Here is a 20,334-nt window from a genome sequence, read left to right as displayed (position 1 = left end):
TTTTTTTTTTTTTTTTTGAGTCAGCTAGCTGGAGTACCTTAGTGGCTCAGTCGTTAAGCGTCTGCCTTCGGCTAAGATCAGGATCCCAGTGTCCTGGGATTGAGTCCCACATCAGGCTCCCGCCTGGAATCAAGCCCCGCATCAGGCTCCCTGCTCCACAGGGAGCCTGCTTCTCCCTCTCCCACTCCCTCTGCTGTGTTCCCTCTCTCGCTGTGTCTCTCTGTCAAATAAATAAATAAAATCAACTAGCTGTAAAATTAATTTTTGTGAAAGGACGATCCGTTTGTAAAAGAAGACGAGTATTCTAGGGTTCAGGGATCTTCAGTGAACTCCCAGCAGTGTACAAATCATCAGAAGAAATCCTTTTTTTTTTTTTTTTTAATTAAAGATTTTATTTATTTATTTGAGAGAGAGGGAGAGCACAGAGGGGAATAAAAGGAAGAAGCAGACTCCTTGTCGAACAGGTAGCCCGACTCAGGGCTCAACCCCAGGACCCAGAGAGCATGACCTGAGCTGAAGGCAGATGCTTAATTGACTGAGCCACCCAGGTGCCTCAGAAGAGGTTCTTGAACCAGTTAAATATAAATGTAAAAGTTAAATGTAGATGTATGTATGTATTATTTTTCCCTCTCTGAGAAGGTCATTTATAACTCTTATTCTCAGAAAGATCCATGAACCCATGATCATTAACTGCTTTTTTTTTTTTTTTTTTTTTAAGATTTTATTTATTTATCAGAGAGAGAGAGGGGGAGAGAGCAAGCACAGGCAGGCAGAGGCAGAGGGAGAAGCAGGCTCCCTGCTGAACAAGGAGCCCGATGTGGGACTCGATCCCAGGACGCTGGGATCATGACCTGAGCCGAAGGCAGCTGCTTAACCAACTGAGCCACCCAGGCGTCCCATCATTAACTGCTTTTTAAGGACAGAATTTCATATGATTCAATTATGGTGTATAGTTGAGTTAATATTGAAGTTCCAAGAGTAATTAGTTATGTACCCATATACAGAAATAATAATGATTTGATATTAGAAATTAGTGTTTTGTAAAAATCCTGTATTATTTTTAGTGGAAGTCCTATAACAAACCTTAGCTTTATAGTGGCTGTCTTCATAAAACTACAGATGACAATTACTGCGGAAGATTACTAAAGGCTCAAATGATAAACATGTACAGAAGCACTTTGTAAACTGTAAGATTTTATACAAATATAATATCCTAAGTATTGTTATAGAACTTGTAGTAAGTGGAGATACTACTCTGTCTCCACAACTGTATTCTTTTCCTGCTCAGGAAGGTAGCATGGACTTGGATTAGATCTTGTAAATAATTTGATTTAGAAGATTTTGTTCTTTTTGCCTGGTCTTGAAGGTTTTAAAAAAACATTCAAGTTGTGTGGAAAGGTATGACCAGAAAAGCAGAAGCTGCCCCTTTCCTCTGAAGCCACTCATATTGTCTAGTGTGATAAAATTAGATAAAATCCCTGCTTCTTTACCTGTACCTTTCCAGCTTTTATGTATATGTGTGTATGTCTGTGTGTACTTATGCATGCATGTCTATATCTATATATGCATGTAGATAAGCTCATACATGCACATTTTTCATCAAATGACAGTACTATTCATGTTTTATAAATTGCTTTATTTAACAGCATATCTTGGACATCTTTAGAGGAGAAGGGTTTTAAAAATCTTGAATTTTTGGGATCTAACATCTGAATGTTAGGGTATTGAATATTAGGGATCTGTTTACATTTTAAATACATTTTTATCTTTTCCTTGAAGATTCTTATTATTTGGAAACACAATAAAATGGTTATAATACAATGAATTAGCAAAATACGTGCAGTCCATCTACAAAATATGTACGATGTATGAGATATTAGTATTTTCCCTAACTGACATATGAAAGGTGTTTTCTGCAATTGAAATATATTTTAAATAAGTATTCATTAAAACAGAATAGAACTATACTGGCTAATTAGTACTTGTCAGCTAACAGAGAATGTTAATAATGGTAAGCCAAAGTTTTTCCTTTTTAAGATATAATTATACAAGACTGAGGTCACAATTTACTTTAAAATCTTTCTGGGTTTAAAATCCATGAATGCTGATCATTGGGGAGGTCTAATTAGGCTATTTATTTAAGAGTTTATAGTAGTAAGGTTAAAAATTATTGAAAGTCAGAGGTAAAACTCTGTGTAGAAGAATGGGTTTTCTAATTCAGTTCTTGTGCAGGGGCCATGCTAATCTTCTCTGTATTGTTCCAATGTTAGTGTATGTGCCGCTGAAGCAAACACTCTTAATTCAGTTCCTAAACCTTTGTTATTTGTCATTGGCTTATTCCCTTAAGGTTAGCTCCACATTTGATTACCAAAAAAAAAAATGTAAACATTAAAATGAATTTTTTTACCACTTAATATAATTGTTTTATTTTTACTTTTAATCATTTCATAATTTCATTAAAATGAATTTTAACAAAATTTCAATCCTTGCTTTGCGAGACTAGTGATACATTTTGCAGGAATATACACCCTGTAATTGAACCTTTTTTTGTATGAAATACTTTTTTCAGTTTTAGCTTTCCTTTAAAAGTAAGATTTAATGTTTAATAAATGGACATAAAATATGGGGAAGGACTTTTTCAAAGTATTTTGAAAGTTTAAAAAAAAACATTTTATCACAAAACCATCAGAATTACAGACGTTTGTCAATACATTGTTTTCCCTCCATTTGAGATTTAGTTTTGAAAGATGTTGTAGAGTAGTGCCTGTCTTGGAAAGTAGGAGATCTTGATTCTTATCTTGATCTACAATTACTTAGCTGAATGTTATCTTAGACTGTTCATTTATTCTCTCTCGCCCTTATTTTCTTACCTGAAAAATGAAAGTGTTTGATTACATGATCTCTAAAGTCCTGTTTTCAGTTCTGAAATGCTGAGATTTTTTTAATTAAGTTTCATAGTACTCATACAGTTTATTTAAGATTTAATGAAGGTATCATATATGTAAGTAATATGTATTCACATAGTTGGTTATTCATTTAATTGTCCAAATACTTGTTGATTGTTTTTGGTCTTCTGTGCTGGATGTCCTGAATAAAAGGGTAATGGACCTTGCCATCTTGGGACAGTGCTCAGTGGAGCAGAGGAAATTAAACAGTTATTACGTAATTGATTATTTTATCCAGATGTAATATGACTGAAATTGAGTAGTAGAATTAGAAAAGTAGCAGAAAGAATGAAGATGGGTTCTGGGAGAGTGGGTTAGTAAAAGAGAACAACATGTACAGAGCCCCCAACTGAGGAGCCTGGAATGCTAAAAATTACAAAAAGGAACTGTTCAGGGGTATGTTGTGTAGTAGGTAGCTGGTGAGGTGGTGGGCGTCAGATCACACAGGGATTTGTAAACCATTTACAGATTTTGGATTTTATGCTAATATTGCCTATAGTACTGAGAGAAACATTTTCTGTCAGTCACTGTGTTATCAGTGGCATCAGATTCCTGGCTTCTCCCTTCACTCATTCACTTTTAATTGGTGTTTTAAAATATAATAACAGGATTTGCAAGGGCAGCATAGTAAAAATCACTTAATGCCTGTCAAAGTCAGATAAGTGTTTTTCTTTTCAGTTATCAGTTGTTTCATATTTCCTGTGTCCTCTTCCTGCTTGCTTAAAGTGTAATAACGTGGGAATTTTGGATACACTACCAATTTAAAATTAACAAGTTAATATACTAGTCTTGCAGTTTACTTTTTTTTTAGTTACATACTGATTTGTTTCTTGTTCTACTACTGATTATATTCTATAAGATATTAGCTTGTAAAAATGACATGTTAATATGCAAATAAGTTGCTCTTTTTTTATTGTTGATTTTTAAGAACACTTCTTTATGTTAAAAAGATCTATGCTATTTGCATTGATTTTTTTTCTCTGAAACTGGTTTTCAGTAGAATATTCCTATTGGCTAACCCAAAAAGGAAGTTGTTTAATGACCAAGTCTCACCCCTTTTAAGACACTGACAGGGTAGGTTAGACAAAAGGAAAATGTCCCACTTGCAGATATCTGAGTATCCTGAGTTAGTTCAAAGATTTCAGGTCTACCAATGTGTTTTTATTTTTTTTAGACCATTGATACACAGATATTAATAAAGCCTTATCACTTTTAGTAATAATGGTATTCTTCTCAGGCTGATTTCCTAATAACTTCAGCAGATTAAGATAAAATACCTACTCTGTATATCAGAATGCATTCTTAGCACTGAACTGTGTAATTCCTATTCTTGTTTGAATGGCTTCAGTGTGCTCTTTTCAGAAGCTTAGAACTTAGAACAATACGTATTAAATCTCATTTTCAACTCAGTCTAATGAGTGTTTATACAAACTAATACTGCCTATTATGTGTTTATCTTTCTTATCCTCTGTGCATTTGAATTAATTTAAAAGCTATTACAATTTGTAAATTCATGGAAACTAGATACTAAGCGTCATTCATTTTTTTTCTCTCTTCTGTTCAGGTTTGTACTTTAATTTTACTAGTATTAATTTATTCAACATATACTTGTACTCCTTGTACTTGAAGCTCCTTCCAGCCACTTTTATGGTGTAGAAAGGTAGATAAGACATTCTTAGTCCCAGGGAGCTTATAAACTTAAAAGCATTAAAAACAATAAGAATCATTTGTAAATAATACACAGGCAAAATATATTAAAATACTGCATAGGAGAGTTCAGAGGAAGGAAGAATTATTTTTCTCAAGAGAGAAACAAGCTAAGACCTCATAAGAAAAGTTTTTACACTCTGGGTTTTAAAAGATAGATAGGATCAGGACATGCAAAAGAGAAAAATGCTGTTATTAGTGGGGTTTCAGAATAAGCAGAGAATATACATGGAAAAGCATTATGAATGAAAGAGAATCTGATTTTTATAGTATTAAATAGACATACATGGAAATAAAATAGACCAGGTAGATTGGGATAGGATCATTGAGGGCCTTCCATATAATTTATATAGATATAGTCAAATATAAGTTCATGTTTAGAAATATAATAAACACATTAGTTTTCTTAAATATTTTTGGTGGTTATTTCTATGTTGTAAAATTTGTGCTAGAGGAAAAGTTATACAGCCTTCTTCTGAATTATATTGCTAATATTGAAATAGAATTAGACTTTTGAAGAAAATTTTCTTATGAATGCTGATGTCCTGCTTTTAGTGATTTTTTTCTATTTAAAATGTTTTCTCCATCATAAAATAAACACTCATTAAGTTTAGATTATATGTAAAAATAGAAAAATGTTCATCTGCACAACTGACATTTGCATTTTATGTATTTCTTTCCATATAATATTTAAGACATTTTTCAGTAAAAAAGAAAATAACATGAAATAGGTTATTTTGTGTGTGTGCTTTGAAGAGAATTTAGAACTGAAAAACTTCCCTACTTCTGTTTATCTTTCCCTGTGAGTTTGATTAAACAACTTTAAATCTTTGACTAAAATCTCAAGTTTTCATTTAAATCAGAAGTTTTAGACAGTTGAAACCATTGCTTATTTTTCAGTTTTAAGAGTAATATATTCCAGAAGCAGGCTTACTTTTTATTTTATTCCCCTTTAAAACTGCCTGGGGATGCTTGGGTGGCCCAGTCAGTTAAGGGTCGTCTGCTTTCAGCTTAGGTCATGAGCCCAAGGTCCTGGGATTGAGTCCCATATTGGACTCCTTGCTCAGTGGGGTGGGAGCCTGCTTCTCCCTTTGCCTGCTCTTCCCCCAGCTTGTGTGTGTGTGCCCTCCCTTTCTCTGACAAATACATACATACATACATGCATACTGCCTAAAAACATGGTCAAAACAGAATATTCAGTGAGAAGGAATATTTTCTCCCATTTATATGTGAAGAGTTGTGGTTATTTAGCATTATCAGCACAAACACAGTTATGTTCATAGTCTCATGTAAAGAAAGAAAAAAATGCAGAAAGTTGCAGAGCTGAAAGTTCTGAACAGGGCTCGAGATTTTAGGAAGGCCATATATGATCCATATTTTGAGTCACGGTTTGTTAATGGCGGGCCTACTTTGTGCCAAGCCTTATAAATATAGAGCAGAATAGGACGTGACCCTGCATGGGGAACATGGGTGGCTGTGTTGGCATCCGTGTCTGTGTTCTGCTTGTGTCATAATCTCAAGGTCTTGGGATCGAGCCCTGTGTTGGGCTCCCTGCTCAGCTGGGAGCCAGCTTCTCCCTCTTCCTCTCCCTCCCGCTTCCGCTCTAGTGCGTTCTCTCTCCCTCTCTCTTAAATAAGTAAATAAAATCTTAAAAAAAAAAAAAAAAAGACATGGTCCCTGCCTTTCAGGGTGTTCACAGCCTTGTTAACTGGATCTAAATAGAGAATCCTGGGACTTGACACCAGACCCTTCCTCAAATGTGCAAAGCAATCCTGTAATGCAGGATACTTCCATTTGGTAGAAATTAAGATTATGAAGGAAGCTGCCTAAAACCCAGGAATTTTTAATGTATCTTAAGATTTTGGTGCTAAAATTAGAAGAGTAGGATAATAATTACATATATATATGTAGCATATATTACTGCATAGTATATATTACATATGTATAGGGCAGCAAGACAAAATTTGCTAAATGTGTGTTCCAATATTTGGAAATCAAGAAAAGGAGATTTAACTAATGAATGAGAAGAGGCAAGAATAAATGGGGACTGGCTTCTTAGTTTAGAAGAAGGAAAATACTTTTTTCTTATTAGTAGGTAAATAGAAATTTCTTATTTATGTCTCATACCCTGGATTTATATCCACATGTATTAGCTTTGTGACAGTATGGAGTTTTTAATACTAAGGGCATGTCTTTCTCAATGTAGTCTCAACTCTGACATTTAGTTTCATTTAAATTTCATTCTTAATACTTTTGGATCATCTGTTATCTCTTCATTATTTCTGCAAACCTATTCATATAAATTGAGATAAACATGGATTTTTGAAGTCCCACTAAATAAATAAAAAATTTTGAGTGATTTAGTTAGTGTTTTCCTGGTCTGTGAAGTGAGACATTATGCTTGTCTAGGACTATGTTGAAGCCCTTCTAGAGGAAGTCGTAGTCTCGGTCTTATATTCAGGAAGCATTAAACCTGTTTTCTAACATGTTGTAGAAATTACTCCTGTTTTTAAATAATAATAAAAATAAGCTTTTATGTGACATTCAGAATTACAGATATTGATGCTTTAAAACCATTTTTTCTCTGTAGGACACCATTGCAGTAGCTGGATTTACTGTGTTGTCGGCATCTTCACCTACAAGCACAGATGGTAAACATCGCTTATTTTTGAAAGCATTTGAAGATTTTAGATCAACTGTTTATGTAAGTGTATAACTTTTAGTCCAATCATTTTGTGGTTTTAATGAGCTAAGGGGATGGAATAGGAGCAGTATTTCTGTAAATCTGCAGATAAACTATTTAGCCTGACTGAAATATTTTAATTAAATATTTTAAGTTTAAAGCAAAAATTTTCTTTTCAGGCTTTATGTTTAGAATGATTCCAGGTAGAAAAGAAAAGATCCCTTAAAAATAATTATTTACTAATGGAATTTTTAAAACTTTGTAGGTACTCTGGATCTCATTCTTTACTCTTACATCATCAGTCTTTTTTGATGGTCTACTTGATTTCACTTTAAATTGATCAAGTGCCCTTTTTTAGGTAAAACTGATTTCCTTCTATTTTGTTCTTTACAGAGATGCTGATTCTCTGCTTCCCACTTCACCCCTCCTCCCACAGCCCTGTGTGTGTGCATGTGTGCGTGTGCACACATGGAGACCATCAGTTTGGTCAAGGCTGTCAGAGAAGTAGAATTGGGCCAAGTCCTGTGCTTGCAGGCTACCATCTGCCTGTTTTTCTGTAGTATACAATATATGGGCTAGGGGTGATCCTCTAATATTGAAATTAATGGATCAGACTGAATCTTAGACAGTTTTGCCCATGTCAGTCTTAATGTAAGGCATAGTTTTGTGCCATTCTAGTGAATTTGAATATTACGCAGTTAAGTGTGTAGTTTTGGTGCAGTTAATGGTCTGTAATCACATTGGAGGATGGTTGTATACAAGTAAATCCTCTTTTTTTGTTTTCAGGTTTATGTTAAATCTGTCAGAGATTCTTCTGCAGAATCAATGTCTTTGGTAAGATAATACTCAGTTTAATTTAAAATATGCACACCCACACACATAAAGATAACACACGTATGTATTTCGTGTATATATATGATACCCACTTACAGTCTAATTTTTAAAATAGTAATATAATGGGAAAACAAAATATCTACCTTTTTGATACCTAATAATGTTAAATTTGAGTTATATATTTATCTAGTAATTAATAACTGGTTGTTCTTTTATTTGGAATACCTGTTGGTATTTTCTATAAGCTACACATAAAAAAAATTAAAAGGGAAAACATTTTATTTTGTGAAGATACTAGGATTAGTACTTTTAAACCTCAGGCGGATACTTTTGTTTCTTTTTCAGTTATATTTATAAACAATATCGTGTGCCAAATTGTGTTTTACAAATTATCTAATTTTAAGAAGTTTATTATACTTGTGATATATTTTTCATTTATCTATTTTTAATATTTTATAAAATTCTGTTACAGCAATAGGAAGGTTCCCATTTTTATAGGTGAGCTACATGTAGCTGAGTAAAACTGGAAAAAGGGTAATATATATGATGAAGTTCAGTATAAAGTTTACCTTCTGCCTATGTTCTTAAACCTTTTGTTTCTAATCGACAGAGTCCAGGAACTTTGTTTTAGTTAACAGTGACTATAGGGTACAACTTTTAAATTTGAATAATAATACTATATGGAAATATAATTCAAATTTGTTATTTAAAGAAACTGTAACCAATAAAAGGGTTGATATACCTTTTTAAAAGCATGAATTAGCTGCAGGTATTAGTTTTTCTCAAAATTATTTTACATTGCTCAGCTTCAAATATTTGATAAATCCACAAACCTGTATATAAGGAAGAAGTAAAGGAAAGAACTTATGAAATTGGTAAAAATGTTTTTTCAGTGATCCCAGATATTCTGATCTATTAGACTATAACTTAGATGCTCTGCACGTATATACTAGCTTATTTACATGGAAAGTCAAATTACAATCAAGAAGTTGTTTGTTGTTCATGAATTAACAAGTACATTGCATGGATGACCATAATGGTTAGTGTCATTGAACTATATGCTGGCCTGCCCCATTCATCTATACATTAGCGAGATAACTTTAATATCTTGGATCTAGTTATTTGTCAGCTAGGTACGTATCTTCCCTTTCTGTCCCATATGCTGTCCATTATTTTTCTTCCATCATTAATGAGCTACCACATTTTTTTTTAAAGATTTTATTTATTATTTGACAGAGATCACAAGCAGACAGAGAGGCAGGCAGAGAGAGTGAGAGGAGGAAGCAGGCTCCCTGCAGAGCAGAGAGCCCGATGCGGAACTCGATCCCAGGACCCTGAGATCATGACCTGAGCCAAAGGCAGCAGCCCAACCCACTTATATCAAAGTTTGATGAGATTCCTAAGCATTACCTTTCTTATACTTGAACTAAAGGATCAGCTTCTTTGAAAAAACTAATTAACTCATTTTGATTAGAATTTTAAAGTTTTAACTTATAGTGCAGTAGGTAGTAACCTTATTTCTGGTTGTTGGTGGGATGGATAGGTGATGGGACCAGATGTGTGATTGTTTGACTAATACGCAGACATGTCCTTGTAAATCACTTTCCCCTTTCTTTCCAAACCTATGTACAATTATTTCAGACAATTTTTCTTTTCTGTTTTTCCCATTTTTAATGTATTTATACCATTTACATGGTGGGGGGGGTGGGAGGTTGGGGTACCAGGTGGTGGGTATTATAGAGGGCACGGCTTGCATGGAGCACTGGGTGTGGTGAAAAAATAATGAATAATGTTTTTCTGAAAATAAATAAATTGGAAAAAAAAAAAAAAACCTGTAGTAAAATCTTTATATAATATAGGGGGAAAAAAAAGAAATATATACCACAAGTTTTAAAGTGATATTACTCAAAGTTAAAATCCAGAACCAAAAATTCTTAAATTGTATTTCTTAGAATTATGTACAAATTACGTAATTTATAATCAAAATTCTTCATAAGAAAAACTGGTTGGTTTGTATAGTAACCTTTATAAGCTGTGTATTTCCTTTTTTTTTTCAGGCTATATCCTCTTTTTAGACACTTAAAAGGAAAAAAATGCAATTAGATTGGTTGTTATTTTAAAATTGAATTATAAAATTATTCTAAAATGTAAATACTTAGTGTTGATATATTCACTGTCTTCGCTTTCTTAGGTTCCAGCAACACATTATATATATACACCCCTGAATCAACTTAAGGGTGGTACAATTGTCAATGTCTATGGTGTTGTGAAGTTCTTTAAACCTCCATATCTAAGCAAAGGAACTGGTAGGTATTAAAATTGGTAAAGATTTTAATGGGCTGGAGCTGCTTTATTGGTTTCAGAAACATAGCTCCTTCAGTACTGTTAAGTCTTAGAAGCTCAATTCTCATTTATGTAATTTTTTAAAATATTTATTTGAGAGAGAGCATACACACACAAATGGTTGCATATGAGTGGGGGCAGCGGTTGTAGAGGGAGAGGAAGAGAGGGAATCCTCAAGCAGACTCCCCGCTGAGCATAGAGTCCAACCCAGGGCACTGTCCCAGCCCCGTGGACTCAGGACCTGTGCCGAAATCCAGCATTAGCCATGTCAGTGACTGAACCATCCAGGCACCCCTCAGGTCTGATTTATAATTGCCAAATAATTCATATGCATATTTTTGGCCATTTTCACTTATAAAGTAAGTATGGTCTTTAACTTCCAAAGACTAAATTAAGAAAAGGATGCTAAACTGCAATATGACAGCATATAAAAGTATGACATAGGCTAAATATAAAGTATTTTCGTACTGTAATGGTGGTATGTAAGTCACTTTTAATTCTGGTATAGAACTTAAAAAAGACCAAAATATAAAAAATAAGTATCTGTGAACATGTTAATGAATATACGATATAAAAAGATACCAATTATAATGTTAATAATAAAGTATATGTGAGGAGGAGTTGAAGTATAGTTTTTATATATAATATTTATTAGCTTAAAATAGGTTGTTATAACTTTAAGATGATTTATGTGAACTCCATGGTAACCAGAAAGAAAATACTTACAGAAGATACACAAAAGGAAATGAGCATGTCGCTACATTAAAAAAAAAAATCAATGAAATACGGAGGCAAAAGTGCTAAAAGAACAGTTAGCACAATGGCAGTAGTTAAGTCCTTTCCTACCAGTAATAACTTCAAATGTAAAAAAATTAAACACCTCAGTCAAAAGGCATAGTACTTCGGTGGTTTTTAAAGATGATTAAGGTATAACCTACTAATTCTATAAAATACAAGCTTTATTTATTTATTTACTTTTTAAACGGTTTTTAAAACAGTTTAAACAGTCTGATTTTAAACAGACTGACATAGAAAAGAATAAAAAAATATGAATTTCAGTTTTCTGAGGGTTAATTTAGTAGAGACACCATATAGCTTTACCTTGGTTTAATTCAGTTCAACTGAAATTTAACAGTTACTAATCTATTTAATCTAACCTGAAACAGCATTTGTAAAAGGCACCATTATGTATGTATCATCAAGAAAAGCTCTGCCAATTAAGTTATGCTTCACTGTTAATTTTAAGATGTAGCCATATTTTAGAGATACTAAAAATGCACAGTGGTGTTGTTGATGAAATACTGTCTTTATCTACTGCATGCCAGGTGCCGTGGTTCTTCCTAGAAACACAAAGATGTTCACATTGAGTTTATATTTTAAAAAATATTTTATTAAATTATATATATGTAAATTTTATTATTGTGGAGTGAACTCGAAGTGTACTCTTTAGTGGGAGATGAGGGAAACATATTTTTATGTAGTCAGAGGGTTTTGTTAATGCACAATGGAAAGACTTACTCTGTGAAAGTGACTGAAAACTATGAAATCCAGAGAAATTTGAAATAGGTGGCGACTAAGTCTGAAGGCGTCAGAGGGATGTGTTATTGAAAACTCTGGTGATTTCTGTTTTAGCAGAAAGGGAATGTTAAACAGTAAGGTTGAAGCAGAGAAGTTATTGTTTAAGTGTTTGTTTCTCAGATATTTTCATTTGACTTGACTTTATCCCCACAGTCTGCATTCTCCAAGCTCTCATACTTTTCAACATTTACTTGCATGTGTTCATCTTGGTGGTTTGTTTGCATCATCAGGTTTATTGTCACCTGAATCTTAATATTCTGTAAATTTGCTATAAAGGTGTGATCACTGTGATCCTCTTCTGGTTGTAAGTGTTATCTGGCAGCTCTAATTGGCCTGCTGAATTTATGAAGAAGCTACATGACTGCCAGTTATGTCCATCTGACTTGGTAAAAGATAGAACTTAAAAACTTTTTGAACTTGCTACATCGCTAATTCTTGTCACTGAAAGTTTTTATTAAATTAATCAACAAATGTATTCAAGAATAACAAATAATAGTATAGACTAAAATGATAGTTGTTTTTAAAACACTGATGACTCAATATTAATTTTAAGTTATTACTTGACAGCATAATCATGTTTTCTTCTGACAATGTTATTAAATCATGTGTATATAATGAAAGCCTTGGGGAACTATTATTTTTATTATATATTCATATACATTTTATGTCTCTATCAGATACGTTTAGTTGGATCCAGTCCCTTAATAAAAAAATTCATGGAGTAGTAATGAACCATCTGTTATTACGACGATAATATGTTTCTCTATTTTTTCTGAGATACTGAATTAAAATAAATGCCATCAATTTTACCACAACATATTCATTGAAACTCAGTCACATGTCTTTACTGCCAGTAAGGGTAAAGTTTTAAAATTATCTATTACATAACTTTAGTTACACTTTTTATTTCTATTGATAGCACTCATCCTTCAACATGCTGTAGGAGAGTCGGACAAATAACACTTTCGTGTTGAGGAAAGGATCGACTTCATTAGTATTACTACTGAGATGTACCAGAATAAATGTGCAGGAACAATCCACAGCTCTGCCTTTTTTGTATTACATAAAGCAATATTATTTTGAAAATGTGGGACCACAATTTTTTTTTTTAAAGATTTTATTTATTTATTTGTCAGAGAGAGAGGGAGAGAGAGCGAGCACAGGCAGACAGAGAGGCAGGCAGAGGCAGAGGGAGAAGCAGGCTCCCTGCCAAGCAAGGATCCCGATGTGGGACTCGATCCCAGGACGCTGGGATCGTGACCTGAGCCGAAGGCAGCTGCTTAACCAACTGAGCCACAATTTTAAATACTACATCCAGAGGTACATAACTAGTTATTTGGAGGAAAGTTACATTTTTGCAGCTCAAATTTAGGTAAATGGAAAGAAGTTTATTCTGTTCTGTATCATTAGCTGGAATTTTTCATTAAGATTTATTTTATAAATGTTAAATTCAGTGCTACTGAGGCTATTTGGTACACTCTAGCCTTTGTGCTCCTTGACTAAAATTTTTCATCAAGACTTTCCTCTTCATTCTAATAATGATTGCATATGACCTACATGCTGCTGTCTTATTTCTGGTAGCAAATGTTTATTCCCCAATCTTTATATTCAGTCTTGGAAAAGTTGTAGCTTTTTTTCTATAAGCCTGTCAGTCCTGTTGTTAAAAGGACAGTATAAATAATTACATTCTTTCTTACTCAATTGTGATAAGATTCATTATGAAAACCGAGAATTTCTCAAGGATTATGGAAACAACATTTAGTAAAAGATAATTGCATCATCAAAATTGATTTTGATAATGATTCATCAGGGGTACATGATATGTCCTCTTTTATATGAAGGCAAGGGCATTGCTGCCTGAGGATTTTGAGATCTTATAGTAATTATCTTTGAAAGCCTCACATTTACTTTTGCTTCAGAGAACTGGCTAGACACAGTTGGGTATGTCAGTTTTTGCCTTACACAGATAACATATGTCTTTAGTTAATGTTTGTTAAGAAGTTTAGTTTTAGCTTTGTCTCACATTCTAAGAAATAGCCTACAATTTCTTTAAGCTTGAGACACATTTACTCTGTTCCTATTGTCTGTTCTTGCTAAATAAGATCAATGTAAGCTGGCCATAAAATAATTCCTGGCTTAATAGTATGTGGCTTGTCCTTGCTTGTTATCAGTATCATAATGCCTGTTCATTCTGTGAGCAAACTGGAGGAGTACAGGGAACTCTGTGCTACTTTTCTAATATTCGAATCAGAGGAAAGGAGAGGATAGCCAAAATATTTATATCATTTTTTGACTGTCCACCTCTGCTCCCTCCTGCCTTTTTTTTTCTTTCCCCAAACTCTGCGATCCTACAGGTCTCAGCCTTTTTGTGCCACATGATGTGGCACATTGCCTGTTACTCCCTAGCTTACCAGAGGAATGCGTTATGTTCCAAAATTACTTGATTTTCATACCTGCCTCCCATTAAAAGTCTCCATTTTTGGAAAGCAGTTTGACTAATCTTGAACAGTTTTGGATGTTACAGTGTTTCGAGGAGCACATCTTTCTTTTGCTATTCATTATCTTATAAAAAGATACCTCTTTTAGCCGCAAACTGAGCATTATAATCAAATTTTTAGAGGAGTATCCAAAACACTGGACTTTTGAGAGACCCTGTCTATTTTTTTCTTTTAGTTCTTGGGATAGGGTGCTAGGATATAGGGCCCTGGGAGTTTTTTCCTGTGTATAGAACATCCCACCTAGCTATAGAATGCTATTTTTGGCTGTGTAAAAATATTTTCACTCAGGAGAATGATTTGACATATATACATTAATGTCATTAGCATTATTATTTGATTATTTTCTTTTGTATGAGTAATATTGGTTGCATATTAAATGATTATGTAGTATCTTTCAATTTTTAAAAGTATAACGAACTACATATTCCACATTAAAGAGAATTTATTAATTACTGAATAATTTTAACTCATTGGTGTTCCATTAGATCCAGGACACTTCTTATTTATCAAAGAGAGATTAAAGCATCTAGTATGATGTAAAATTACATGTATATTAATTATATTTTTTATATTTTAAAATTTATAATGCATATTTGAAAGGTTTTGGGTTTGGTTTTTTTTTTAGGTTTTATTTAAATTCAAGTTAGTTAACACATAGTATGTATTATTAGTTTCAGGGGTAGAATTTAATGATTCATTATTTACATATAACATCCAGTGCTCACCACATCCCATACCTTCCTTAATGCCCTTCATCCAGTTACCCCATCTTCTCATGCTCCTCCCTGCCGGCAACCCTCAGTTTGTTCTCTGTAGTTATGAGTCTTTTTTTTTTTTTTTTTAAGATTATTTATTTATTTATTTGACAGAGATCACAAGTAGGCAGAGAGGCAGGCACAGAGAGAGGGGGAAGCAGGCTCCCTGCTAAGCAGAGAGCCCGACATGGGGCTCAATCTCAGGACCCTGGGATCATGACCTGAGCTGAAGGCAGAGGCTTTAACCCACTAAGCCACCCAGGCACCCTATTTTATGGTTGCCTCCTTCTCTGTTTTTTTTTTTCCCTTTTTTCCTCTATGTTCATCTGTTTTGTTTCTTAAATTCCATATATGATTGAACTCATAGGATATTTGTCTTTCTCTGATTGACTTATTTTGCTTAGCGTATTATATTCTAGTTCCACCCACATTGTTGCAAATGGCAAGATTTCATTCTTTTTGATGGCTGAGCAGTATTTGATATTGTGTGTGTGTGTGTGTGTGTGTGTGTGTACGTACATATACATACTGCTGCTGCTTTCTCCATTTATCAGTTGATAGACATTTGGTCTCTTTCCGTAATTTAGTTATTGGTGATACTGCTATAAACATCAGGGTGCCTATACCCCTTCAAATCACTATTTTTGTATCCTTTGGATAAATATCTAGTAGTGCAATTGTGAGGTTATAGGGTAGCTCTGTTTTCAGCTTTTTGAGCAATTTCCATACTGTTTTCCAGAGTGGCTGCACCAGTTTGCATTCCTACCAACAGTATAAAAGGGTTCCTTTTTTCTCTGCATTTTTGCCAGCATCTGTTGTTTCCTGATTTGTTAATTTTAGCCATTCTGACTGGTGTGAGGTGGTATCTCATTGTGGTTTTGATTTCTATTTCCCTGATAAAGAGTGATATTGGGCAGTTTTTCATGTGTCTGTTAGCCATCTGTATGTCTTATTTGGAGAAATGTCTGCTCATGTCTTCTGCCCATTTTTTGACTGGATTTTTTTGTTTTTTGATGTGGAGTTTGATAAGTTATTTATAGATTTTGGATACTAGCCCTTTATCTGATACAGCATTTGCAAATATCTCCTCCCATCTCATAGGTTGCATTTTAGTTTTATTGACATTTACTTCTCTGTGCAGAAGGTTTTATCTTGATGAAGTATCCCAGTAGTTGAGTTTTTTGTTCGTTTGTTTTGTTTTGCTTTTGTTTCCCTTGCTTTCAGAGATATGTCTAATAGAAAGCTGCTCTGGCTGAGATCAAAGAAATTGCTGCCTGTGTTCTCCTCTAGGATTTTTATGGATTCCTATCTCGTATTTAGGTCTTTCATCCATTTTGAATGTATTTTGGTGTATGGCGTGAGAAAGCGATCCAGTTTCATTCTTGTGCATGTGGTTCTCCCAATTTTCCCAACACCATTTGTTGAAGAGACTGTCTTTTTTCCATTAGATATTCTTTCCTTCTTTGTCAAAGATTCTTTCCTTCTTTGTCAAAGTTGACCATAGAGTTGCGGGTCCATTTCTGTGTTCTCTGTTCTGTTCCATTGATTTGTGGGTCTGTTTTTGTGCCAGTACCATATGGTCTTGATGATTACAGCTTTGTAATATAGCTTGAAGTCCGGAATTGTGTATATCTTTGGAAATTTTAACCCTTTAGGAGTCCTTTACCCTTATAAAAATGTGATGACAGCTGTAGCGCTTGCCGCACAAAAATGCACATGCATGCCTAAAGACTTAAACGTACCATATCAAAAGTTCATGCCCCCCTCCTCTGAAGCCCAGATTGCAAACTACTCATCTACAGTATGTTCATATGTTATTTGAATATGCAGGCAAGGGACGCCTGGGTGGCTCAGTTGGTTAAGCGGCTGCCTTCGACTCAGGTCATAATCCCGGTGCCCTGGGATCGAGTCCCACATTGGGTTCCTTGCTGGGCAGGGAGCCTGTTTTCTCTTTCTGCCTCTGCCTGCCACTCTGTCTGCCTGTGTTCACTCACTCTCTCTCTTTCTGACAAATAAGTAAAAAAAAATCTTTAAAAAAAATATCTTATGAATATTCAGCCAATATCAAAACCACAAATATATTTTTTGTTTAATGCATGGGTTTTTTTTTTAAAGATTTTATTTATTTATTTGATAGAGATCACAAGCAGGCAGAGAGAGAGGAGGAAGCAGGCTCCCCGCTGAGCAGAGAGTCCGATGCGGGGCTCGATCCCAGGACCCTGAGATCATGACCTGAGCCGAAGGCAGTGGCTTAACCCACTGAGCCACCCAGGCGCCCCTAATGCATGGTTTTTAAAATAAATAAATTTATAGTTTTTTTTCATTCACTCATTTCCTCATTTATTCAACAGACATTTATTAAGTACTTGTTATATGCCAGGTATTACACTAGACTTGGGAAACGCAAAGATATCTAAGTCACTGTTTCTACAACCTAAAGGAATGTTTAAGATAGATAGTAATTACAATACAGTGATTATAATTGTTTGTGATTTCACTTTGTTTTTAGTCTTTCCTCAATTTTTAAGACTCAACTTTTATTTCTGCACTTATTGTTGGCTATGTAAGATAGACTATTGAACAGTCTATTGAATTTACTTACCTCTTCTAAAGGCTAGAGATTGTGGATTGGGCAGGCATGGAGTTTTCCATTTCCCAAGAGCTAAAAAATTATGTCTAGTTGAGCGAAATAAGACTCTTCACAAGTTCTTGACTGTCTTTCAGGAATGGAAGGCATCTAGGGGGCATGGTTAGTCATTACTTACCTCTTTAAGGCCTTGGAGAGGTGAGCTAAGCCTCTCTTCATTACTATTTCCTGCTTTTTTGTCCATGACAGTAAGAAGTTGGTTTCCACTTAGAAAATGAAGGTGGAGAAAGACCTTTCTTCCCCTGTCTCTGAACTTTTGTGTTGCTTGCTTGCTTATATTCAGGAATGACTGTGATGAAGCTTGAGGTCTCCATCTGGCTTTCAGTTCATATCATAGGACTGAGTCTTTTTTTATGACCTCTTCCTCTAAGAAATTATTAGCCTGCTAATTTAGAAAACCACCCTTATGTTTCATTAGTTTATAATTTGAATTGCTTTAATGGGTCATAAAAACCAGTACTATTATTTCCTCATTCTTTCTTATAACTTAGGTTGCATGCTTTTATTCATTTAATTAAACATTTTCTTTGCCAGCCTTTATAGCATTGTACTAGACTTAGTTGTTGTCCATAGTGATAAAGTGATAAACTCTCTGAGAGTTTATCATGAGGGAGATGAGGAAGACCTAAATTTAATCAACTGGCTGAGGCATAGTTATATGCTATAACAAAAGAAGCAAGCAGAGTGCTTTGGGAGTGAGAATGGAGAGATTAATGCTAACAGGGGAAAGCCTTCTAAGAGGTACTGAATTTGAGCTGAACTTTTGAGGATAAATTGGATGTTGATAGATGAGGAAGAAGAGGCCAACACTGCGGATCTTGGAATTGCAACAGCAGTTGTCAGACTTTTATAATGAAAATGTGGACTTTCAGTTTCAAAAGCTAACTGCTGAAGAAGTTGACTTAAGTATAATTTTAAGCAATGGAATGTCTGCAGGGTACTGATACATGATTTCATGCTCTTGTTGCAGTCTTTTTCAGGGACCATTATTAAAGACTTAGGATACTTTGTGCTGTACACTTTGTTTATATTCTAGACCATAATTTAAAAGTATATTTTGTATTCATGGTTTTATACATGGTAGAACTGATTTTTAATAAATATGTAACCAGTAACCTTATTTATATGATAGAATTATAATATAGTTGGCAGTTGGCCTTTAAAAGATGATGTACTCAGAATTATTACAGATAAAATGTTTTAAGCAGCTATCAGTGGAATGCTTTGCTACATTACTTCTCAGGTAAAATGGATTATAGTAATATTTAGGTTCACAAAAATTACTTTCAAGTTACAAATTGCTTTGTTTTCCATCTGCATTTTTAAGTTCTTCTATTTCTGTTTACTGCTTTCTCTCCACTTTACAAATCACGATTGAGAAAAATCAAAATGTATACTCTTTTTCAGTTTGGTTGTCTTTTTTTTTCAGCAATTTCTGGAAGCTTCTTATGTGTTAATGATATTAGTCTCTTCTTTTTGTCATAAGTGTTAAGATGTTTTTCCCAGCATTTTAGTTAGAGTACTGATGGTCTTTGAAATACAAATGTTTAACCTGCATTTGGAGTTGTAATTTTTTTTAGAGAGGCTTTTCCATCCACTATAAGATCTGAAAAACAGTAGCCCTGATTTTCTTAAAATTCTTTTATATTGTTAAAAACAGATATTGCATATATTTCCTGGAATTTTGTTTTGTATGTAGTACAAAATGATCTTTTTGGTGGCAGCTCACTTATTTTAAAAGCATTTATTAAATAATGTGATGTGTAAGTCACGTACAGTATACATACCTGTACATAAAGATCTGTGAAACAACACTTATCAGAGAGCCTAAGATGAATTTTCTTCTCACAGTATGTGACCCTGTGATAGTTCTCCATAACTGAGAGGAGGACTATTCAGATGTTGTCCAATTTTTAATCATTAGAGTATTTGCTGCAATCTCCACATAAACTTTTTGGAGATATAATAATACAGTCTTATTGTTAAATTCAGTTTTTTAGTTCTTCATTTAACATTTTAGTGCTTTTTTAAGACTTGGAGGAATATGTTTGCATTTGCAGTATCCAATTTGCTTTCTGTCTCTCTCCCCTTCTGGATACTTCATATAGATGCACTCATTCAGCATGTGGTCTTTGATTCTGGCTTCTTTCACTTGACATAATGATTTTGAGGTTCATTTATGTTGTAGCATGTATTCATTTTGCTGAGTATCAGTATACTTTTATAATTATTTAAAAAATTATTCTAATTGTTTTGTCTTTCTTATTTTCAATACAGACTCTGTGAGGATAGAGACCATTGCTAAAGTATTACCATGAATCCTCATACCTAGGAATACCATCTA

General features: G+C 34.0%; 1 protein-coding gene and 1 pseudogene across 6 annotated transcripts in view; one reads left to right on the top strand and one right to left on the bottom strand.

The window, feature by feature from the left end:
• The window catches only part of POT1 (protection of telomeres 1), an 80,169-nt gene that overhangs the window by 18,171 nt on the left and 41,664 nt on the right, over positions 1-20,334 (top strand). For all 6 annotated transcript variants that reach the window (XM_044246502.1, XM_044246505.1, XM_044246500.1 and 3 more), the window contains exons 5-7: positions 7,243-7,356; positions 8,122-8,169; positions 10,361-10,475. In XM_044246502.1, the coding sequence (XP_044102437.1) occupies positions 7,243-7,356; positions 8,122-8,169; positions 10,361-10,475 (277 nt within the window). The remainder of the gene's footprint in view (positions 1-7,242; positions 7,357-8,121; positions 8,170-10,360; positions 10,476-20,334) is intronic.
• Positions 2,198-2,294, bottom strand: LOC122905738 (annotated as a pseudogene).

This window comes from Neovison vison, chromosome 4 (assembly GCF_020171115.1).
Source record: "Neovison vison isolate M4711 chromosome 4, ASM_NN_V1, whole genome shotgun sequence".
NCBI classification, from domain to species: domain Eukaryota; kingdom Metazoa; phylum Chordata; class Mammalia; order Carnivora; family Mustelidae; genus Neogale; species Neogale vison.
The sequence above is the reverse complement of the archived record's forward strand: the minus strand, read 5'-3'. Positions and strand labels throughout refer to the sequence as shown.